The sequence below is a fragment of the Mixophyes fleayi genome, chromosome 2 (assembly GCF_038048845.1).
Source record: "Mixophyes fleayi isolate aMixFle1 chromosome 2, aMixFle1.hap1, whole genome shotgun sequence".
NCBI lineage: Eukaryota > Metazoa > Chordata > Amphibia > Anura > Limnodynastidae > Mixophyes > Mixophyes fleayi.
Window position 1 is genome coordinate 43396841 of NC_134403.1, and position 25694 is coordinate 43422534.

A 25694-nucleotide genomic window follows, 5' to 3' on the forward strand; every position below is an offset into this window, starting at 1 on the left:
CTCAATTTTCCTTATGCTTGATGCATTTTAAAAGTCATTGGTAATGTGAAGAAACAATTATTTATATTAGAATCTAAAACTATCACAAAGACACAGTCTGTATACCCTAAATTTAGCAGTGGACAGGCACCTACACATTCATGTCATTTCTCTTCTTCATAATGTAATCTTACAATTATACACAAATATTGCTATGAGCAGTTGTTCTGTAAGTACGTGTGTGCATTTCTTGTACAATTAATTCCTAATTAAAAAAAAAAAGCAAATAAATACATACATGAAAAGTGACGACCAGAAATCTACAAAAAGTACCATTTCAATGCCACATAACTTTTCCTCTAGGCCTTCCTGTCATTAAAAATATTTATGTCCTGAAATGAGCCTATTAGAGTGTTGCATTAGTGATCAGAAAACATTATAGAGTCTTTTGTTAATTTCATTAGGTTAAATTGTGTCTCTCACTATTCTCCCTTTACATTCACATTAGACCAAGAGAAACAATTTAATCTTATTTAACCAATTGCACAGGCAGTGGTGTGTTTTAGAAACAGGTTGTCACATTTACTTCGCCACAATTTATGTAGAGCCAAATTCATTTTGGAGCATATTGTGACCAAACTGGCTGTATTTATTTGCTCTTTCCAGGTCATCAGTTTTGCAGTTTGATCCTCTGTGCCTCCAGCTGCCTTAACGTTTCCTGGCATGTTCATGAGAAAGTCATATACTATTACGCAGTGCTTTTTTTGTCATAGAACTCACAGGAACTGAGTTCCGGCACCTTTTTTCGACGGATTTTCCAAGTTTTAAAAGTAACTTTTGAACAGTTGATGTTTGGTCCACATGGACTTGAATCACCCTGTCGAGTGTAGCAGGTTGGCGGCAAAATCATTAAAACGGTGCATGCGGGCTGCTTGTGTGTCGAGTCTGATTCATGCGTACTTCGTCCACACCGGTTGTAATGGCACTGCTCGACTTGTGGCGCTGCTCAGCTTGTGATTGGTTGTGCGGTCGCGAGCTGAGTGTCTACTGTGGGCGACGAACGTTATGTTTCGTTATACAACGGACGAGTGTGGGTGTGTGTACAGTGATTGACTACGTGATGTGAGTTCTGGAACCTTTTTCTTACAAAAAAAGCACTGCTATTACATACATCTTAGTATTTTAGATATAATAATCTATGCAATGCTATTGGTTGGAACCACAATGTGAAGTGGTTATGATTTTATTAAAATGTTACTCAGAGCGTAAACAATATTCCTGCCATTGCTGATCATTGGCTATAACAGCTGCTCTCTGCAATTTGTAAACACATTTTAGTTATAACCACATTGGTGTTTACTTTGTACACAATAGCATATTTTACATAAATGTTATATTGTGTTCTACTGTATTCATGGTTTATAAAACCCTCCCTCAACGGGGACGTTTCAGCTACTACAGAGCTCCAACAAGTAGAACAAGAGGACAATATGGTTCTATAAAAAGGATTCACTATTTCAGGTCATCCCATGAACCTAGAGATAGGCCAATGAAATAATATAGTGATAATATCTCACATATAAGTCAAAGTTTGACAGAATTGCAGCAAGAAAAGGTGTCATTGTGGGAACACAATTACTTTTACTCTTGGACAATGTCACAAATCACCCTACGAGTTGAGTTATCAGAACCTGTTGTTGACGAGAGCTTCACCTATAGCAACCCCCTTTCCCATAGAACCAGATATGTTTACCGGTACTCGGTTGTCCCCAGGACTTGTTCTCGAGTAGTGATAACTCAACTCCGGTAGGTAGGCACCACAGAGGATTTGACAGTGGGATGCTGAGCAGAGATACTCCTGGACCAGATAAAGCAGGAACACTGAGTAGTAATAGGATGCAGTACCAACCTCCACCAGTATTACAGATTGGCAGTGTGGAGTAGAGGATAGTGTAGTCCCAGCTGTGGCCTGTGTGAGATGGAGCTAGAGAGCAGCACAGTGTCAGGGAAAATGCCAGAGCCAGATGGAGCAGTAAATCTGTACTGTGAAACACTGCAGACACAGGTGAGTCTGATGGAGCAGATAGCTGACACCACGATCCTGCGGATGGGAGGAGATCTCAGATAAAAAGGCAGAGTCCGAATCCAAGTAGAAGTCAGGGCCATGAGCAAACAAGCAAGGTCAGTATCCAGGCAGAGGTCAAGGTCACAAGCAAACAATCAAGGTCGGTATCCAGGCAGAGGTCAGAACGGTTATCAATCAGGAAACTGACAATCAAAGAACCAGGAGCACGGAGAAGCAAGCGTGTGAACGCTATACCCGGCAAAGGCAGAGTGAAGCTGACAGGTATTTAAACCAGTAGTAGCCAATCAGGACAGGTGACAGATAGAGCTGCAGGTGAGAGGAGTTCAGGTGATCACACTCAGGCTGAAAACAACACTGCAGCAGCCCAAAAGGGAACAGCAGTTACCTGCTGTTCCTAACAGACATGCTAAAATTTAAGGACACTCTATCCCTCAGCCAAATAGAAGGAAGGACTTGTGGTCCAATTACCAAACGGAGAATAGATTTAGTCCCTTGAAGAGGCGTGAGGGAACACAGTAAGGATCAGGGCAATTCTTCTGATTGCAAGAGAAGAGACCATACCAAAATGGGGTACACAGTGAGTGTAAGGGGTAGCACAGAATGAGACCAAGATAACAAAGAAATAGGAGTAAGTAAAAAGAAACCTAGATGTAAGAGAGGGGAAGTGATTAGGGAGTGTAATAATAAGAGCAAACCCACTAAGGCTAACGCCAATATCATTAACCTTAGTAGAAAGATTTAGGTAAACGACAAACAAATGTCCACAGCAAATGAATTCAGTTTTCTCTCACATAAACTCTGAGTAAATCTGCAAAAGAGTTTGATATACAGGCGTTAACGCGTACTCTCACCCATAGGAAAAATTAAGGTAAGAATCAAATTAACACAGAGAATACTCAGAACAAATAAAACACACATTTTAAAAATGGATCCAAGTCCTAGTCCGGCAAATAGTGACTATATGTACACCTTAAAACCAACAGTCATAGAAGATTTACAGGGCTTCAAAGAAATATCTGAGAAAAAAAACTTATGAAGAAGAAGGTGGCAATAAAGGAGTTGGGAAACTGATTAGAAATCTATTTGGTTCTTTCTGTACTGCAGGTACATCCAAAGAGCTCGACAGGTACCTGCAGGTATGTGGAGTGGCTAGACGAGGAATATTACATTTAGATTTTAATTTCCGACAGCAGCGGATCAAGGAGGACGTGGTGGGTAGCTGGTACAGAGACTGTATATGAATATTGATTTATCTCTCTTTTTGATGAAGCCTGGCCAAAATGTCAGGGGCACGAGAGTGTAAAGGCTTACATGCTTTTGAAACTATGAGTCTCCTGTCCTTAGTCGTGGAATGGTATAACACAAGGGGATAACTGTACCTATAGTATATATATATGAGTGGTTGGCCAGTTTTATTACAAACAGTTGTGCATAACATAATGGTAAACATAATTTCCCCCTGACCATGACAGAAAAAATAAAACAAAAGAGAATACACCAAACAATAAAAGTGACAAATGAATAATAACAACTACATCAGTAGAAAGAATGTACCATGACACTGTCGTAGATCTCGTAATTGCCTTCCTCGAGTCCCTGAAAATAAAATATTGCAATATAACATTAGTGATCAGAGAACAGAATAGTGAATATTGTTCACTTGATTTTGGCAGGTTACATGGTGTCACTCACTATACATTATAGCCTGATCCATCTTAACAGATACATTGCTATCTATCTTTATAGTCATTTATCACAAACATTTACATCAGAATCTCCAATAATCAAGATACTGTCCTTATACCCTAAATTAAGCACTGGACAGGCGCCCTCCCACTCATGTCATTTCTCCTCTTCATAATGTAATCTTACAATTACACAGAAGCGCTGGAACTCACCCCCATGCTGTAAGTACATGTGTGTGCATAATTAAATACATACATATTGTACATGAAAAGTTATAAACAAGAGTCTACAAAACAAGTACCATTGCAACTCTTTCTCTATTAGTCATTCTGCCAATTAGAAATATTCAATTCATGAAAGTAGACTTTTGGAATATTACATTAGTGATCAGGATACATTACAGAGAAATTTTCAGTTTGTGAATTTACATTGTGTTTCTAACTATGCTCCATTTACATTCCACCTTTTATTATACTCAAATCCAATGTTTCTCAAATCACAAGTGATATTTATATCACTTGTGAATCGATGGGAATCAAACTCATGACCCCAGTGCTGTGAGGCAGAAGTGCTAACCACTAGGTCACTGTGCTGTCCATACTTTACAATTGGGAATAAATATAGTAAGAAAACAAGAATGGATATTAACATACAGACAAAGAGGTAAGAGGGCCCTGCTCGCAAGCTTACAATCTATTTATTCACTTTTGCCTCAAATGCCATAACGATACAATCGTTCAAACACCTTGCCAAGGTTGTCTTATTTGGGGTTTGACTTTTCTGCCTACTCCTTAAAATGCTTTAGTATTGGGACAAAAGGAGGGAAGGATCAGTTCCTGATCCATATGAAATGTAAAGAAAAAAATTTGGCAAAAACTCGGGTTATCCAGGAAAATGTTCCTATAAGTCTCCAACACCATAGTGTCTGCAGGTCTCCAACCCATCTGGCAGATATATATCCTTCAGAGTTGCCCATCTTAGGGATATTCCCTCAAGGGATTCTTCCATCTTGGCCTTTCTCACTAAACGAATGCATCTCACCTAGGGGCTGATGTACTTGACTGCCTGCAGGAACCTAAAAGGGAGGGTTGGATTTTAGAGCTAATATATCTTGCAAAATGTTCATGTAAGGTTCTTGACAGAAAAGTATGTGTACTTTTCCAATCCTTCTTCAAAGGGTTTCACCTGAAGTTTTCTGTGCGGGATTCCATGTAGGAACTATGTCCTGTACTGTCAAACTTATGAGCAGGAAGGAGCTTAATGCTGGAACCTGGACTCTGAGAGATTTAAGGGTCAGTCCTTTTCAAATCCATGCTATAAAAATTGAAGAATAAGGACATTTTGTGCAGTTCTTGTACTCTCACCTCTCTTATGCCGCCAGAGTAAAATGTCTTCCTAACCTTGTTTTAGAATTCTGAAGTGTTTTGTTATTAAATGTTATAAGCAAAATAATCTCAAAAACCATTTCTACATGGCTATAACCTCTGAAACTCCACATATTCAAACACAGATTATGTGGATTCGGCAATGGGGGAATAACATTTCGAAGATTGGCAGTTGAACTAGGGCAAAGTAAAATTACAGAGTAGTACCAACGAGAGTCATCACACCAAGGTCAGGGTTGTTTCAAAGATCTATGGGAATACCATCTCACTTCTGCTGCTGCACCCAGTGAGACCAACTACCATTGCTGTATATATATTTATATATATATTCCTCTTCTGGTGATCTCTATGACCTCCTTGTTGGCAGCAGTTGCCACCACAACTTATGTGAAAAAGGGGAATAACGTTCAAGATCGGTGTCCTGCAGAGAGCATCATGTCAAAGCAAAATACTGGAAACACAGCTACTCATACTAGAAATAACCACAACTGTGCCCATGCAACACAAAAATGAAAGCCTTCTCCAGACCCATAACAGGATGAGGTTCAGTTAAAATAAATGGTGAATGATGAAAGTGTATTTAGTAAACTGAAGCATTGGAACTACTTTTTGTGAAGTTGTGATATTCACTGAGTTCTACCAATAAATATATAAATAAAGTGAATAACATGGGTTACAATGGCACCTGTCAAGGGGTGGGATACATTAGACAGCAAGAGAACAGTCAGTTCGTGAGGTGGATGTGCTGGATGCAAGAAAATTGGACAAGCGCAACAAGGGCCAAATTTTGATGGTTAGCATTAGAAAGTGGCATATCTTGAGGGGTGTTCCAGGTATGCAGTGGTTAGTACCTACCAAAAGTGGTCCAAGGAAGGACAACTGGTGAATCGGGAACAGGGTTATGGGCACCGATACGTGTGGGAAGCGAAGGCTAGCCCATCTGGACCAATCCAACAAAAGTGCTACTGTAGCGCAAATTACAGAAAAAGTTAAGGCTGGATTTAAAAGAAACATGTCAGAACACTGTTAGGAACCCCTCCAGCCGGCACAACACAACCCGGAGTCTACTCTGCCAGTCAGGTGTTCACTGGAGCCCCTGATGGTGGGGACAGACTGGGCTGCAGACTGACAGAGGGTCGTGAAGTGTGGGAGAACCCAGGCAAGCGGAGTGGAATCCAAGCAGAGGTCAGGGGCCGGCAGCAGACAACGGTACCAATAAACAAACTGAGGTCAGGGGTCACGAGCAGGCAGGGAGGTCGGTATTCAAGCCAGAGGTCAGGGTCACGAGGTTCACAAGCAAAGTCCTAATCCAAGCCAAGGGTCATACACGGGTAAACAACAGCATGTCTAATAGACAGGAACAGGGCAGAGAGCAGGCTAGCAGACTGGATACAGAAATTATAAACGGCAGTGAGGCTGCAGACTGCCTTAAATACCAGTACCAGCCAATCAGAGCCTGGCACTGAGATCACATGGACAGGGGTGAGATTACTAAAATTACTTAATTAGCCCACAGGCTTGCTTATCCCTGCGCACACCCCGGCAACGGTCGGGTAGATCCCGTAAATGACGTCCCGGTCGTCATAGCGACGGCCGGGACTCCTGCAGGAAGGAGGTGAGAGTCACGGCGGTGCCCGCGGCCGCCGCGACTGCTAACAGTACCCCCCCTTAAAGAGGGGTCAAGGCACCCCGACATCCAGGTTTTCTTGGAAATTTCCTGAAGATCTCCTTCAGCTGTTTAGGGGCATGAAGCTGTCTCCGCGGAACCCAGGACCGCTCTTCTAATCCACGATTCTTCCACTGTACTAGGAAGTGCACCTGCCCCTGCACTCTTTTAGAGTCGAGGATCTTCTGGACCAAAAATTTTTTGGGTATGTTCCTATTTCCCACAGAAAGCACTGTAGGCTGGGATTGATTCGGGTATAATACTGGTTTAAGTAACGAACAATGAAACGTGTTGGGGATCTTCAGAGAGCCAGGAATCTTCAATCTAAAAGCTACCGCTTGAAATTTAATCGCTGAACACGCGGGTGTTGAAAAACCCGCATGTTCATACATTTACCCCCTGGGATGGAAACCAAAGTTACAATAGAACGGGGAAGTTTGAGTAGATGAGTGAGATGAGTTATTGTAGGCGAACTCTGCCCAGGTCAGCAAAGAGGACCAGTTGTCATAGAATTCTGAAGTATAACATTGGAGGAACTGTTCAAGTGACTGCTTAACTCTTTCAGTTTGCCCATTTGACTGAGGGTGGTATGCAGATGACAAACTGACCTTGATTCCGAGAAGGGTACAGAAGGATTTCCAGAATTGGGCTATGAACTGAGAACCCCGATCGGAGACGATGTCAGTAGGAAGTCCATGGAGCCGGAAAATATGTTGAATGAATAAGACGGCCAAATCCCGAGCAGTAGGCAGTCTGGTTAATGGAATGAAATGTGACATTTTGCTGAACCGGTCTACCACGACCCAAATGGTATTGTGTCCTGCAGAAGGTGGTAGATCAACTATAAAGTCCATGGACAAGTGTGTCCATGGTTTTGCAGGAATGGCTAAAGGAACTAACTGACCTACTGGACGGATCCTGGGGACTTTGTTTCTGGCACAAACCTCACATGAGAGGACATGACTCTTGACGTCAGCACACAAGGATGGCCACCAGACCGTACGGGACAGGATTTCCAGCGTCTTGTGAATTCCAGGGTGTCCAGCAGACCTACTGTTATGCACCTCTGCAAGAACCGCCTTCCTTAAATGGACTGGAACAAAGAGACATCGCTCCGGAGTAGTATCAGGGGCTAATCTCTGGAATCTCTGAAGTGTGATACTCAGATCTTGGGTTAACCCAGCATGGATTACTGAAGGAGGAATAACAGGCTCTGGATTTGTAACTGGAATGTGGTGTGCCAAGAAACTTCTGGACAGAGCATCTGCCCGGACATTTTTGGAACCTGGTCGGTAGGTGATCAGGAAATTAAACCGGGTAAAGAATAACGACCAATGGGCCTGTCTGGGATTTAAACGTTTGGCTGATTGTATATATTGCAAGTTCTTGTGGTCGGTAATGACAGAGATCTGATGTGAAGCACCCTCCAACCAATGCCGCCACTCCTCGAAGGCCCATTTGATTGCCAATAGTTCTCTATCACCAACATCATAGTTGGCTTCTGCTGAGGAGAACTGACGGAAGAAATAGGCACATGGGTGTAGACGATTAGTATGAAGATCCTTCTGCGATAGGATGGCACCAGCACCAACGTCCGAGGCCCGACCTCAAGAACAAATGTCTTAGCTGGATCCGGGTGTCTAAGGACCTGAGCGGAGACAAAGGCCTTTTTCAGGCTTTCGAATGAGGCTACTGCTTGGGGCGACCAAATAGTTGGATCCATTCCTTTACGGGTCAGAGCGACAATGGGAGCCACAATATCAGCAAAGTCGTGAATGAATCTTCTATAATAGTTGGAGAAGCCCAGAAACCTCTGCACCGTCTTAAGATTGTTTGGTTGCACCCAATCCAAAATAGCCTGAACCTTAGTTGGGTCCATGGAGAATCCCTCAGAAGAGATTATGTAACCTAAAAAGGATACCTTCTGCACCTCGAACTCACACTTCTCCAGCTTGGCGTAAAGGTGGTTCTCTCGCAATTTTCGTAGAACTTGTTTGACGTGATTCTGATGTGCGGACAAAGATCTGGAATAGATGAGGATATCATCTAAATAGATGACCACGAAATAACTAAGGAAGTCCCGAAGAACTTCATTGATCAAGTCCTGGAACACTGCAGGCGCATTGCTAAGGCCAAACGGCATGACCAGATACTTGTAGTGGCCAGAGTACGTATTGAATGCCATCTTCCACTCATCTCCTTCCTTGATACGGATGAGGTTATACGCTCCACGAAGGTCGATTTCTGTGAAGACATTAGCACCTCTCAATTGATCAAATAATACCGAGATGAGCGGAAGGGGATAGGTGTTCTTAATTGTGATAAGATTCAATCCCCGGTAGTCTATATAGGGTCTTAGTCCTCCATCCTTTTTGGATACAAAGAAGCATCCTGCTCCTACGGGAGATTTAGATGGCCTGATAAAGCCTTTCTCCAGGTTTTCATCAATGTATTCCTGCATGGATTTAGTCTCTGGACCAGAGAGAGAGTACAAGCTCCCCTTAGGGAACCAGGAATAAGCTCGATGGCACAGTCGAAGTCACAGTGTGGTGGTAAGGTATCAGCAGCCTTCTTGGAGAACACATCCCAGAATTCATGATATTGTGAGGGAAGCTGCTCCAGAATAGACTGAATCATAAGCAGGGGCAGTGACAAACAAGACTGTGTACAATAAGAACTCCACTGGACAATCTTTCCTTTTACCCAGTCCATGACAGGGTTATGACGGGAAAGCCATGGGTGGCCCAGGATCAAGGGAACCGACGAACAGTCAATCAGGAAGAAGGTTATTGACTCTGAATGGAGAGCTCCAATATTCAACTGTAGTGGTGGGGTCTCCCAGGAAATCTTGCCACCAGGCAACGGACTTCCATCTAAACCACAGACAGTAATAGCAGACTTGAGTTTTACCATCGGAATTCCAGCAGAGCGGGCAAACCCGATGTCAAGGAAGTTGCCTGCAGCTCCACTATCAATGAAGGCCGACAGGTCCACAGAACGAGCACTGAACGTGAGCTGTGCAGGGATCAATACAGCATTTTTCGGGGAGACAATTTGCATACCTAGGTGAACTTTCCCCTCATTCCCTAGGCATGCTCTTTTCCCGGCTTATTTGGGCAGGAACGGGAGAAGTGGCCTTTATTGCCACAGTAGAGACATAAACCTTGTGATCGTCTCCTGTCTCTTTCCTCGGGAGAGAGACGATACGCTCCTAATTGCATAGGCTCCTCATCATCCGTGGAAACAGGAATCAGAGCAGATGGAGGAGAAGATGCCTCCTTTTCAGATTTTCGCTCTTTAATTCTCCTGTCAATTTTAATGGAGAGGTGCATCAGATCCTCCAGTGAGGTAGGAGACGGATATTGCACCAAGGAGTCTTTAATTTGTTCTGACAGACCTAGACTAAACTGACTGCGTAAGGCAGGGTCATTCCATCCACTGTCAGGTGACCATCTACGAAATTCAGCGCAGTATTCCTCTGCCGACCGCCGGCCTTGTTTCAATGCCCGTAGATGAGCTTCAGCGGAGGCCATTCGATCCGGGTCATCATACAGTAGACCTAATGCCTCGAAGAAAGCGTCTACTGACTGCATGGCAGGACTGGTCTGCGGCAAGGAAAAGGCCCAAGACTGGGGGTCACCCTGTAGGAGGGAAATGATAATCCCGACTCTTTGTTGCTCTGAACCGGAGGAGCGGGGTCTCAACCGGAAATAGAGCTTGCAGCTCTCCCTGAAGTTCTGGAACAGGGATCTATTACCGGAGAACCGATCCGGCAAATTCATCTTAGGTTCACAGGTAGAACTCGGAGTGGGTTGCAGCCTCTTCTTGAACGGACAAACGCTCAGACAATCCCTGGATCATTTGGTACAGGGACTCCACATGGCCCACTAGGGCTTGCGCCGGAGACGGTGAAGTTCCGCTTCCATCCATCTCAAAGTTCGTCTCCGGAACGTCTGTTTTAGGCCGGTTATAATGTTAGGAACCCCTCCAGCCGGCAGAACACAACCCGAAGTCTACTCTGCCAGTCAGGTGTTCACTGGAGCCCCTGATGGTGGGGACAGACTGGGCTGCAGACTAACAGAGGGTCGTGAAGTGTGTACTGGCCGGGGAGAACCCATCAAGCGGAGTGGAATCCAAGCAGAGGTCAGGGGCCGGCAGCAGACAACGGTACCAATAAACAAACCGAGGTCAGGGGTCATGAGCAGGCAGGGAGGTCGGTATTTAAGCCAGAGGTCAGGGTCACGAGGTTCACAAGCAAAGTCCAAATCCAAGCCAAGGGTCATACACGGGTAAACAACAGCAAGTCTAATAGACAGGAACAGGGCAGAGAGCAGGCTAGCAGACTGGATACAGAAACTATAACCGGCAGTGAGGCTGCAGACCTCACTGCCTTAAATACCAGTACCAGCCAATCAGAGCCTGGCACTGAGATCACATGGACAGGGGTGAGATTACTAAAATTACTTAATTAGCCCACAGGCTTGCTTATCCCCGCGCACGCGCCCGGCTGTACCCAGCCGCCGGGACACGGCGCTACTGCTGTTGGTGTCGGTCGGGTAGATCCCGGAAATGACGTCCAGGTCGTCATAGCGACGGCCGGGACTCCTGCAGGAAGGAGGCGAGAGTCACGGCGGTGCCTGCGGCCGCCGAGACTGCTAACAAACACACAGTGCATTGCAGCTTGTCGTGTATGGGGCTGCGTAGCTGCAGACCAATCAGAGTGCCCATACTGACCCCTGTCCATCGTCGAAAGTACCTACATAGGACACGTGAGCTCCAGAACTAGACCATGGAGCAATGGAAGAAGGTGGCCTGACCTGGTGAATCACGTTTTCTTTTATAACATGTGGACGACCGAGTGCGTGAACATCATTTACTGGGGAAGAGCTGGCAACAGGATGCACTATGGGAAAAGGTAAGCCGTTGAAAGCGGTGTGATCCTCTGGGTAATGTTTTGTTAGTAACATTCAGATCAATGGCAGGACCCAAGGTTTCCTATGACACGTGCCAGCTACCTAAACATTGTTGCAGATGAAGCACACCCCTACATGGCAATGGTATTCCCTGATGGCAGTGGCCTCTTTCAGCAGGATAATGCTCCCTACCACACTGCAAAAATTGTTCAGGAATGGTTTGAGGAATATAATTAAGAGTTCAAGGTATTGACTTGGCCTCCAAGTTCCCCAGATCTCAATTCGATCGAGCATCTGTGGCATGTGCTGGGAAAACAAGTCCGAGCCATGAATGTCCAGATACCACAGGATAGCTTCAGGGGTCTTGTGGAGTGCATGTCTGAACGGTCAGGACTGTTTTGGTGGCACGAGGAGGACCTACACAATATTAGGCAGGTGCTTTTAATGTTGTGGATGATCGGTATAAATATAAATGCATATATATATATATATATATATATATATATATATATATATATATATATCTAATATATAAATGCTTAGTGGCGCCTGTCTGTCTGTGTGTGTGTGAAAAAAAACAACAAGTTGCAGCGCCACCTGCTGGGCGGAGTTATACACTGACCTACTAAATTCTTAGTGTGTGTGGGAAAAAAATTTCAAAAAGGGCTGAAATTTGGTAGGGCTCAAACTCATTTTCGTGAGGTAATTTTACCTCATGAACACACATGAGGCTGCGTTAGTGTGTGTGTGTGGAAAAAACTATTTTCTCAGAAAGGGCTCATTCAATTGACCTGAAATTTGGTATACTGACATTATTTGACAAAAAAATTAGAATAGTCAAGTCAGTTAACTTCCATCATCCCTCCTTCCCCCCGTGGGAGGGGTAGTAAAGGCTAAATTTACGAGTTGAGGGGTCAAACTCATTTTCGTGAGGTAATTTTACCTCATGAACACACATTAAAAAGGCCGCTTGCGTCGGGAAGTAACGCTCTTCCCCTGAGGAGGCCTGGGCTAGGCCCAAATGCATGACAAGAACCTTTTTAAGACCTTAAGTAGCTTGATTTGACTAGAATGCATGAGTATCATGCACGGGTTAACTTGTGTATATATATATATATATATATATATATATATATATATATATATATATATATAGTTTTTATTCAAAATGTATATGGAACATAGATAAATATAAAATATATATACCGTACATAAAATGCATTTTTACAGTTTCTCTTGATTGCAAACACATGTTCTAGCATGCATACACATTCGTCATCACTATTACTTGGCACTTAAACCTGACCTGTGGCTGGGTGCAAGTGATACTACTGAAAAATAAATACCTGTGAGATGTCCAAAGGTTAAATCAGTCACTGCTGCATACGCTCAACCTTGGCACTCCCTTACTGTACATTGCCTATGTGCATGCACTCCTCCCCCCACTTTTCTGCCCATGAAATCAAGGGCTGCTGTAAGTGCTTTTGCACTCTGAGAAAAATGTAAAACACTTCCCTGGTGTATAGTCTGTTTCCCGGCATGCACAGAGCAATTTGACGCAACATACAGCAGGTATTGCCCTTTACGTTCCTTAATGAATAAGGCCCTATATTTTCAAATGCTATATCCAGCTACATTTGGCCAATCCCTCACTGCCGCTTTACTCACTGTAGTCTAAAATACCCAGTGTGGAAAGCAGCAACTCATTGATGTCAGTCAAAAGATGTGATCGATGGTGTGAGCCTTACAAACTATATAAGGAATGAGATATTAAATAAAATTTAAGTACCTTGAACCGTCTCACATAATCCTCAGCCATAAGAGAATCAGGCTACAAAGTAAAATATTACAATAATACATTACAATAAGAAAATCTATAGTTACCCATGGATAAAGTTACATATTTAACCATAAAGTTATACATTTATTAGCAGCATGAGAAGCGTATTGTAGATCAGGTGAAGAATTAGCTAGTGCCTGCATACAGAAGGTATAACCTTCTTTTTTTTTTTTTAATCAATTGTTTTTATTCCAATTTTCAAACAATACAGATGCAACATAACATAATTAACTTAGCAAACATTTCCAGTTCTTTTCAGTATAACCCTCTGCACAGAAATATATATAAATCATTAGTCATATATGCAACACACAGTTCAATAAATATCCAATATAACATTTGGCCCACTCAGGTATAGCTTCCCCTTTAAAACCCCACCGAGCACCATGGCCCCAAACCCTAGTATTCAGTTATTCAATAGAGACATATACACCAGAAGTAGGTTTATATTGTTGCAAAAGGGGGTTGGAGAGAGAGGAAGAGGATGGGAGGGGGGGATACTCAAGGTGGATCAAAATCTGCTGCTAGTGATCTCACTGCAAATCTAGACTTCACCCAACGAGACCGGACTTTATAATACTTAGGCATATTGTTTCTGGACTGGAAGGTGAATCGCTCATGTCCCACAGCCTCGTTTACCAGTGCCACCCAGGCAGCAAAATTGGGCCCATCACTGGCCATCCACTTTCTGTTCCCCAGACTTTCCAGTCTGGGGAACAGACCTTTACATGCGCAGTCATCCCAGTGAAAATCGGATTTTTACACTTAGATAAAATCCGTTTCTCTTAGTCCATAGGGGGATAGGCATGTGGGTACTGTAAGAAAGATTACACTTCATCCTAGCTCCTCCTCCTCTGTACTCCTGTTCCTGTTAGGTCTGTTTATTTTTAACCAAGCCCCACAGAAAGGGAGAAAATAGAGAGAAAAACCACAGAGAAAGAGGTAAATAACAAGATCCTCTTTTTCAAAAACACATGTCACACAAAATGAGAAACTAGAGCGTCACGGGTGAACGCACGGTGTCCCCCAATGGACTAAGAGAAACAGATTTTATGTAAGTATAAAACTTCTATTTTCTCACACCTCCCTTGGGGTACATCAGGAACATTGGGGAAAGCCACCATCACGGGTAGGAATGCTATGATGAAACGGCACAAAGCACCCTTCTTCCAAAACTGGCATAACCGAACGCAAACACATGAAACCTGTAAAACCGGGTAAAAGTGTGAACCAAGGACCAGGTGGCCGCACCACACAGCTGCTCAGTCAAATACGAAGACTATCTGAAAACTATCTGAAAAATACTTCCCAGTCCCATCTTAAGCCTGACAGATTACAGCCGTAATCCACTGAGCAATACTCACCTTAGTGCCTGGCCAGCCTCTCTAGTGTGCATCATAGAGAACCAAAAGATCCTTAGGCTTATGCACAATGTACGCAAAAGTTCGGGCCACATCCAGAGCACAAAGAGAAACCTCGTCCTCTGAAGACTGACATTTGATCAGGGCAATGATCAATGTCCTGATTTATGTGGAGCCCGTACACCAATTTAAGGGAGAATGAGGGCTTGGTCCAAAGAACCACCCTATTCTCATGAAAAACAAGTAGAGGAGACTTGCAGGACAAGGCTGTGAGCTCTAAAAACACTTTTAGACGAAGAAATGGCCAAAAGGAAGACTGTCTTCCACGTCAAACTTAAAATCCACCATGTCTAAGGGTTCAAAATGGGAATGCTGCAAACCATTCAACACCAAGTTTAAAACCCAAGGTGCCACCAAAGTAACATACGGAAGCTGCACATGAACCACCCGCTCCATGAAAATCTGCAAATCAGGCATCAAAGCGAGTTGTGTTTCAAAAGACAACAGAAAGAACTAACACCTGAACCTTAAGCAAACTAAGGTGCATACCAGCAGCCAGTCCGCCCTTCAAAAACATAAGCAGCCTGGATAATCCAAAAGAAGAGATAATGTACCCCTTCCTTTCACTTCAGGCAATATACGTTCTGTAGATACAATGAGTTTTTGGCCGAACCTAGCTTCCGAGACTGAAGCATGTTCTTTATCACACACTCACAATAACCATTAGCGCAAAGTATCATGGCTTCAACAGCCACGCCGTTAAAGCCAGACATCCATATTTTTAACATAAACAGAGATGAAAAAAATGGTCCTTGACTTAACAGGTCTGGCCGGAACTGCAGAAGCCATGACTGACCCACTGCCATTGAGAGAACATCTGTGTACCAGGCCCTCCGATGCCACTTCTGCACCATGAGAATGACTGGAACACCCTCTCTCTTCACCTTCTTCAAAACTCTCAGTAACATAGATACTGGAGGTAACAAGTTAACCACTGGGGAACTGTCACGGTTGGCTTACAGGAAATTGATCCCTTGGCTCTGCTGAACATGGCTAAGCCCATCCACGGGCGCGGAGTCTAACAGACAAGTGGTTTTCACCAGGAACCCCCGCAAGGAGGTATAGTCTTAGCTGCACCAAGTCTGCAGGTTGCGGTCCCATGAGTGAGTGTACAGCAGAACGATGTGGGGGAGCCAGGTGAAGTGGATTGAGATGATGGAGTGCACAGATGAGTGGTATAAATACAGGCACAACAATAATATAGGCTGATGGTCAGCAGCCAATGAGTCCCTAGGAGAATAGGTTCTCTGTGGTATACAACGAGAGGACAGAGGCTGTCACTATGAAGTACTCTGGAGATGGTAATGGAAGTACTGGAGCAGCAATAGTTCAACACAGCCAGAGGCTGAAGGCTGACTGGAGTGATGGAGGTAACTCGTAGCAACAGCTGATGAGTCCCAGATGAAATAACAGCTCTGAATGGTAGTGATGAGAGAACTGAAGCTGTCACGATGATGTACACTGGAGATGGTAATAGAGGTACTGGAGCAGCGATAGTTCAACATGGCCAGAGACTGAAAGCAGGCTGGAGTAGCAGAGGTAACTCGTGATAGCAGCTGAGGAGTCACAGGTGTAATAGCGGCTCTGAGTGGTGGCGATGAGAGAACTGGAGCTGTCACGATGAAGTACACTGGAGATGGTAAGACAGGTACTGGAACAGCGATGGTTTAGAACAGACCACGAACTGAGAGCAGACTGAAACACAGGCAAACCACAAGGAGAACTGGAACCAGAACCACAGGCTGCAGGAAGTGAGCTTGAAGAACAGGCATCAGACAGGTGAATCCAGGAGGTTTAAATAGTGCTCCAGAAGTGCTTAGCCAATGAAAAAGAGGGAGGAGGTCCTGAAGTGCTATAGGCTTGCACCTGCACAGATCTGAATATAGCTGAATGAATGAACTGGAGAATGTCTGATGCTGGGACATGGCAGTTTCCAGATGAATGGACTGCAGGTAACGAGACAGGTACTATCTGTGGGACCAGAGCGTTACAGGAACAGACATGGCATCTACCAAGAGAGCCCGAGTACCTCTTGTCCTGGAGCAGAAGAGCACGACCTTCTGGCTCAACCGAGACGCCATCATGCCGATGTCCGGTTGACCCCACTTGTCCACCAACTCGCGAAACATCTCTGGATGGAGATACCATTCACTGGAATGAAGAGTGTGCCTGCTCAGAAAGTCCGCCTCACAATTTTCTACTCCTGGTATCAAAAGTGCCATGATGGCCCTAACTTGACTTTCGGCACCCGTTGTCACCAAGGTCCAATCCAAGATTGAGAACGGGTGACTCCTGCAGAAACAGTCGTTCTACAGTCACTAAAGGTGCGACTGACAAACCCGCGGAGAAAGACGGAACACCTGACTGGAAAGACTCAGGTGAGATAGGTTTCACTTCAAGAGGAGTTCCAGCTGAAAATCCTGTACATGAAACTGAGCAAACTGAACTGCCTCGAAAGTTGATACCATCTTGTCCAGAATCTTCATTCAAAAGTGTACAGAGGTCTGTTTGAGAGCCAACAGAGACCTTACCAATTTCCACAAGGCCTGAATCTTGTCTGGTGGCAAGAACACCCTGCTGTTTGCAAGTGTTGAACAGAAGGCACACAAAAAAAAATCATCTGTTTGGACGGAGTCAATTTGGACTTCTTGAGGTTGTGAATCCAACCATAGGACTCCAGAGTCTGTGCCATCACCTGGAAATGGGACAGGAGTACCTCAGGGTACTGAACGAACAGTTAGGATTTGGAACGAGAAGCCAGTTGGAATAAAACCCCAAACCACTTTGAGATCCTGGAACTGGAATAACAACCCTGGAAGAAATCAGGGAGTGAATGGCATCTCACAGAGCAAATCACTTCGTCCGACATACGGGGAGCCTCGTAGAAAAGAACCATCTGGAGGGAAACCTGAGGAGATCGATCAAGTAAACCTGGTCCACAATTCTCCGCATCCAGGCATATGTGGTAGACTGAAACCACTGATCCCGGATGTGAAGACAGGCTCCCACCATGCCAGACTCTAGGTAGGCAGAATGCCCATTACGCTGACTGCTTGTCTGCAGACTTAGCTGTTGGACGCCAAGCAAACCAGGCCTGCAAACTACCCCTGGGAGCGGACGACTGATCTCTGGAGTAATGACCCCGCGACCTGCTGGAGGAACGAAAGGAACAAGGCCTGGACACCTTGGGGTTAGAAGCATTAACAAGGAAGGAAGGTACTTTTACCTCCTGTCGTCTGACTAATAATGATGTCAAGCTCCAGCCCAAACAGAATATTCAGAGAAAAAGAAAGTGCCTCAAGAGTGTCTTCTTAGACTCCACATCAGCCTCACAGGACGTAAGCCAGAGAGTCCGATTAGCCGTGAACGCAGAGGTAGAAATTCGTGCCCCTTTCAATCCTGCTTCCAGGGCCGCCTTCCCCAAATACTTCATAGCCCTCTGAATCTGTTCCACCAAAGGAAGCAATTCAGAACTCTTCCAGACAACAAATCCTTCGAAAATTGTTCTGACCAGCGTTCCACAGCTGTGATCTCCCAAGCCAACCCCAAAGCAAACCTTAAAGTGGCACTCTCTGCTATGAAACTGGACTTAAGAACGTCCTCAACATTACGGTCAAGAGTCACCATTTTGGGAATAGGGAAAGCAGTGACCTTAGCCAACCGTGCAACAAGAGTTTCCACCCGTGGAGGCGCACCACATTTAGCAAGAACTTCAGGACTGCAGCTGATGCGAAACCTGGAACTTCCAATTCGGTGACAACCAGGCCTCACCCAACAGATCCTCCAACTGGGACTGACGTGCAAATAGAGAAGGCTCCACAGTCTCAGGTAATGATGCCTTGGGAATGTGCAAGACCAGGCGCCGTAACCCATCTGAACTTATAGGAGGAATATGGCATAGTGGATTCCAACATCCTCTCTAGAGAGGAGGAAACTGAAACCAAACCCTGTACTGAAGCCGCTAGATGTCGCATCCAGGCCAGTTCCTCTGAGACTGCGACCACAGGTTAGCCGGACACTGGCCCATCGACACAAGCATGGGATCCGCCACACTCCCTGCAGAGGCAGGAGAAAGTTGGGAAGGACCATCCACTGGTAGTACTTTGCAAGCACATTTTAGTTATAACCACACTAGTGCATACTTTGTACACAACAGTATTTTACATACGGTTAGTTATGTGTTCTGCTGTATTTATGGTTTATAAAATCTTCCCTCAAGGGGGGCGTTTCAGCTACTACAGAGCTCCAACAAATAGGACAAGAGTTATATATGGTTCTATAAAAAGGATCCACTATTTCAGGTCATCCCTTGAACCTAGAGATAGGCCAATAAAATAATATAGTGATAATATATCACATATAAGTCAAAGTTTGACAGAATTGCACCAAGCAAAGGTGTCATTGTGGGAACACAATGACTTTTACCCTTAGACAAGCTAAAATTTAAGGACACTCTATCCCTCAGCCAAATAGAAGGAAGGACTTGAGGAGTTGAGAAACTGATTTATATATGATAACTGAAACTGTGTAAAAGAAGTGGAATTGTAATTATGGAATAGCATAATAATTTTGGGTAAATAAACAAGTTAATGATATAAGTATGTATTAACATCTCACGGTTAACCCAATCATTGATCTAAAGTCTAAACTATACTCCTTCTGAACAGGATATTATCACCCAAGACGAATCTAATTAGTTTTATGTTTAACATTCAACAATATATGAAAGAGTTTAAAGGACCCTCTGAAAGGTAATTTATATCAGGGTTGACTCATTATTTAGAAGATTATCTGAATACATGGAAACCACTTTGGTCACAAATTACCATTCAATTTAAAATATGAAACGGAAGTCAGAAAAACATTAAGCCCGTTATAAATAAATTAATGACAATGACTTGGGCATACGCTTATCACAAATATCTAGTAAAGAAAGAATTAACTGAGGTAAATGAAGCATATAACAAGGCTTGTTTGATAAAAAGAGCTGATTTGCTTTACATATGTTTTTTTTTCATGTGTATATTTTTATATCTATAAATATATAAAAGTCGATAAAACGTACAATACCAGCAGTGTTCCAATCTTAATGGTATATAATATCCAGCCTCAGTCAATTATAAATACTGTATATATAACAAATACTGGCCAATCCAATCGACCAGGATCTAGCAACAATACTACTTCCAAAAGCACAAATTGTTTATTAAAGGGAAAGGAATCTTAAATACCACCTGGTTCCAAGTTTTATTACAAAGAATAAACCTAAGATTGGTAAGGTAGTTTTTTTTTTTTAAATGCCTTAGGTTTATTAGACGTAGATTGAGCAACAATAAAACTCATAATATCACCATTTTTGGAACAAAGCAGTGGAGAGTATACTGTACATTACTATTCATAGAGTGCAATACTAACAAAGTGGTATGTCTACCTGGTGGAGATAAGAGTAGGATTTTACATGATGGGGTGACATTATAAGCCAATAAGTAGGTATTTCTTAACAGTTTCACTTTTATTGATGTGCCAGCTAGGAAAACAGTATGTAGCACATTGTTTGTGACTCCCTCTACCTTGTTTGCTGCCTCTTTCCAGTGTCCATCTATTACTAAACAGAGCTGTAAAAGATCTCCTCTGATACAGTATTTTCCTCCTCTTACTAGCATGCAATAATCACAAAGAAGCCAGTACCTCATCTATAGTTTTCATTCAGGTACCACCCTGTCTCTACCCATCACCTCAGTCTTTGCTTCACCCCGTCCATCTGGTATTCTCTCACTGCATTCTACCGAAACTGCTCTAATGTGATTCCAACAATCTTCATGCTCCCAAAACATGAAGATCTGACTGCTTCCTGGTCACCGCCTTTTTTCCCAACCTTCAGCTTCTTTAGTTTAAGGGACACAGCCCTACATTAGTTCTCATCCTATTTCTCACGTCTTTCCTTCAGCCTCTCAGTCATAGACTATAGGTGTACACCACATCCACTGTCTAAACACAGATGTGACAAAGGCATACATACATCAGCTGTCCAGTCCATGTACGGCAATATGTCCACATCTTCTGCAGATATAATTTGAAACACATTTGGTTCAATGTTCATGTCTTCCTCCGCACTCTGAAAGATAAAATAATACTTTCACGTTCCATTACGAATGCCACAAATTCCAGATACAATAAATGCAATTTGTTCATTTTTGTTTCTAGTATCAATAGCAAAAACTCTTAAATTTAGAACAACATATTAAACAATCAAGTTTTTAAGCATTTTCCTTAAAAAGCAATGCAGAAAAAACATTATAAAGTCTCATGTACTCTAATAGGATTATTCTTAAATATACAGTTTATTTGCTTCAGTTAAAAGCTGGAATTATGGTAACAGAAGCATGACTGCTTCCCGTTCACTGTGCAGAATACTGAACGGAGAGCTTGATACCATATGTACCATGACAAATGTAACCACATCGCATAATTATAGTCCCGTTTATATGTGCATCCGTTTTTCCAAAGGTGTTGGTGATGTTGGTGCACAACTGGGCTCTGTCACTTAAGCTTTAGGTGTAATCTGCAGCAGTGTACAAACCCTCTGCCACTCAGGGTATCTTCAGGCTAGCAGAGACTCTCCACATGACTGGGCTATGTGGTCTTTGGACATACACGTTTGGAATCAGGTGGATAGTGGACCATCATAAGCGCCTCAATACAGTTCTATACAACTTGTGATAAAACCCAATCTTTATTTAAATCCGCCTGCACTACTTGTCAGCTTCAATAAATTGAAGTGTTATGTCTTGTAATTACCCAAGAGCTGACAATTCATACCTTGGGGATAACACCACTTACTCTAGTCCTGTGTACTGTCCTTTATATCAGCTTCCCTTGTAAAGTGGCAGGTCCCTCTCTCCCTCTGGACATCCCATGAATGAGAACAGTGTTCCAACCTGTCCTTATTGCAGCTTGGGTTAATTTAGCAGTTTCAGGGTTGGTACAAGATGCCCATAAATGCACTAACACTGTCTTTGGCCCTGATTGGCTCTCACTAGGCCTCCATTCAGGACTCTGCTTATTGTCTCTCTACAGCCTTTCAAATACACAGAGTTGGTCAACTACCGAACAATACTCACTTCCCCAGCTTGTTGGGTCACAGTTAGGAATGGGAAGTACTGGAGTTCAGCCCTCTCTATTCTCTTGGCATATATGCTCCTCACAGTGGTTCATAGGATTACTCTCTCTATTCTTGAGCTTTTAACTCATTTGGCTGGGCTCTATTTTAATACTCCGATCACGCCACTCAGATCCAATGCCTAAATAAGGGGTGGTACTCCTAGTTAAACCCCTAATGGCCACATCCCACAAACAGTATGTAGCTTTAAGGGTGGGACATCTGTATGTATGTGTTTGTATTTTTTATAATGTCACAAGTCTATGTAAAGACTTACTGAAGAATAAAAAGTGCATTCAAATACCAGAGTTGCAAAGGTTAGACTCCCCTGTGTTATTATGAAAACTGCATGGAAAAAAAGCCATGATATACACATAGAAAGCTACATTGTATAAAATGAATTGAAAATAATTTAAAATGTATTTATTACAGAACAACAATGGTACTAAAGAGTCATGGTGTAAAATCTAAGCCAGGGCCCAATCACATCCATGTATGTAGGAATATGGTAACAGAACATTTGTGTAATAATGAATAATGTAACATATGGATACATTTGAGTTCATATATCGCTGCCAGGATGAGATAGAAGCACTAGAGAAAAGCTTCTGGATGAACTTCATACATTGGCAATCTGTAGCAGATGGACCCAAAATAAAGGGGTATAGCAGTGTTGCAACTACAATGTACTCACTTATATTAGGTGCTAAATTTGTCAGCGTTTTGTGATTTTTCTTCTCAGATGCGACATAGTCCATACAAACTTTATTTTGGGTCTAACTGATACAAAGTTTTCCTAAAATATCTTCAGTTTCTGGTAAGCACTTGAAAACTTTATATATACTTGTGAATGTTAAAAAATAGCTCTTTTATACAGGACAAATAACAATTAAGTGGTCCTTTAAGATAGTAAACACCATATGACAAATTATTTTAAAAGATCGGGATAGCTAACTGCAGCAACCAAGCTCTGTAGTGCACATCATCATCACAATTTATTTATACAGCGCCAGCAAATTCTGCAGCCGTATATAATTGAAACACAGTAATAAAACAATACTGCATAATACAGACAGAGAGGCAAGATAGCTCTGCTCGCAAGTGTCAAATCTAAATCAGATTGTTCACCTGTAAGTGCCAGTCTATCAGTTATGAGCTCATCAGCTGGAGAGAATTAAATACACTGCATGGTTTGAGTGTACAATAAATTCTGCTTTATTAGTTACAAGTCCCTATCTATATAGCAAAAATCACATATTACAGAAAACTACACCCCCAAAAGGTTTAAACCACTCATGCTCCCTTTACACAGATGTTAATACATTCTCTCATTATCACACAAGAAAACTCCCCAGGGGGGTTGGCTTATCTCCTGTCTGCTATGTCCAAGGTTATAAGCATAGCCTTGCAAATAATGAATTACTCCTACAAAACAGGTGCATCTAATCTGTCTTTAAGCTATAACAGAACAAAATGGCTATAAGGTAACAAGATGGCGTCATCTTAGCAAAATCACATTTCTCACAAGCTTACAATCTATGGGACATTGGGAGTCTGATACATGAGGTTAAGTGATACATATTGCATATTGGTCCAGCCAGATTGCAAATGTATAAAGCGTTTAGTGGGCTGTATAATCCAGTCACACAACAATGTTGGTCAAATGGATTTTGTCTTCTGTGAACTGTGTATAGTGTGGTAATAAGGTAACCTAGGGAAGTTAAGAGTGTGGTTGAATATTATAAACTTGTCTGAAGAGGTGAGTTTTCAGAGAATGCTTGAAGGTTTGAATACTAGAGGAAAGACTTATTGTACGAGGGAGGGAACTGCACAAAGTGGGTGCAGTCTAAACAAGTTCTGTAACCAGGAATGGGATGATGTAATGAGTGCAGAATGGAGGGGTCGAGTTGGGTGATATTTTAGTACAAGTGAGAGAATGTATGTTGGTGTATATAATCACATACAGCACCGAAATGATGGCTATAGCTCTGGTCTGTGCACTGAACATAGCCCGTACCCGTTACCATTTCCGTAAAATAATGTCCAGCAGGATTTTCTTACCCACTTGTTTATTGAATGGAACAATGTTTTGAGCGTTATACATTTTGATTCAAGTGGATTAAATGCAGAAAACAAGAATAATCCTCTGATAGTAAATAGGGACACAGTAAGATAACATATCCCATAAGCCTTGACGGAAACTGTTGAATTCCCATATATTGTAGATTTATTCATTACTTACACATACAAATTAGTAAAGTTCTTCTTTTAAATTTTCATTAAAATACATTATGGCAGGTATGGCTGCTTAACGTTCACACTCACCCGCTTTTCTACTGCAACAAAGCTTGTGAATTGGGTCACAATTGAGTGTTCTTTACTGAGATTAATAATGAAAGACTTCATCTCTTGTTTCTTCATCTGTATGAGATCAATGGATACAAAAACAAAGTTATTTACTATCACCAAATTCACCAACAATCTCCAAACTAGAGCAAAAATTGTAATCAGTATCTATGAGTACATGCGGTCAGCTTAAAAAGTGATGGAAGAGGTTTGTGGTTACTGGTGCTGGACATGCATTTCTCATATTACTATGACATAAATCTAATGTCTCAGACTTGTTTTTCCAGTACAACCCTCAGATGCCTGATCGAATTGGATCTGGGGAATTTGGAGCCCAAGTCAAAACCTTGAACTCTTTTTTTCATGTTTCTCAAACCATTCCTGAAAAAGTTTTGTAGGGTGGTAGGTGCATTATCCTGCTGAAAGAGACCACTGCCATCAGGGAATACCGTTGCCATTAAGGGGTGTACTTGGTCTGCAACAATGTTTAGGTAGGTGATTATGTCAAAGTAACATCTACTTGAAATGCCAGGACCCAAGATTTTCCAACACAACATTGCCCAGAACATCACACTTCCTCCGTCATCTTGCCTTCTTCCCATAGTGCATCCTGGTGCACTCTCTTTCCCAGGTAAACAACTCACACGTACTCGGCTGTTCACATGATGGAAAAGAAAATACTATTCATCAGACCAGTAGGCCTTCTTTCATTGCTCTATGTTCCAGTTTTGGCGCTCATTTGCCCATTGTAGGCGCCTTCGGCGTTGGACAGGAGTGAACATGAGCACTCTGACCAGCCTGCGGATATGCAGCCCCATACGCAGCAAGCTACGATGCACTGTGCATTTAGATACCTTTATATCATAGCCAACGTTACCAACGTTAACTTTTCAGCAATTTGAGCTACAGTAGCTCTTCTATTGGTTGGACCAGACGGGCCAGCCTTTGCTCCCCACACGCATCAATGAGCCTTGGGCGCCCCTGACTCTGATGCTGGTTCATGTGTTGTCCTTCCTTGGACCACTATTGTTAGGTACTAGCTACTGCATACCAGGAACATTCCACAAGATCTGCCGTTTTGGAGATGCTCTGACCCAGACGTCTAGCTATCACAATTTGGCCCCTGTCAAAGTCGGTCAGATCCTTACGTTTGCCCATCTTCAATAACTGACTGCTTTCTTGCTGCCAAATATATCCCACCCTTTGACAGGGG

At 42.9% G+C, this 25694-nt stretch overlaps 1 protein-coding gene across 4 annotated transcripts in view; it reads right to left on the reverse strand.

The window, feature by feature from the left end:
- The window catches only part of LOC142140899 (protein mono-ADP-ribosyltransferase PARP4-like), a 219748-nt gene that overhangs the window by 110927 nt on the left and 83127 nt on the right, over window positions 1-25694 (reverse strand). For 3 of the 4 annotated variants that reach the window (XM_075198875.1, XM_075198873.1, XM_075198876.1), the window contains exons 29-32: window positions 24461-24556; window positions 20996-21091; window positions 13505-13546; window positions 3620-3661 (exon numbers count right to left, since the gene is read on the reverse strand). In XM_075198875.1, the coding sequence (XP_075054976.1) occupies window positions 3620-3661; window positions 13505-13546; window positions 20996-21091; window positions 24461-24556 (276 nt within the window). The remainder of the gene's footprint in view (window positions 1-3619; window positions 3662-13504; window positions 13547-20995; window positions 21092-24460; window positions 24557-25694) is intronic. The other variant, XM_075198874.1, reaches the window with a different exon arrangement.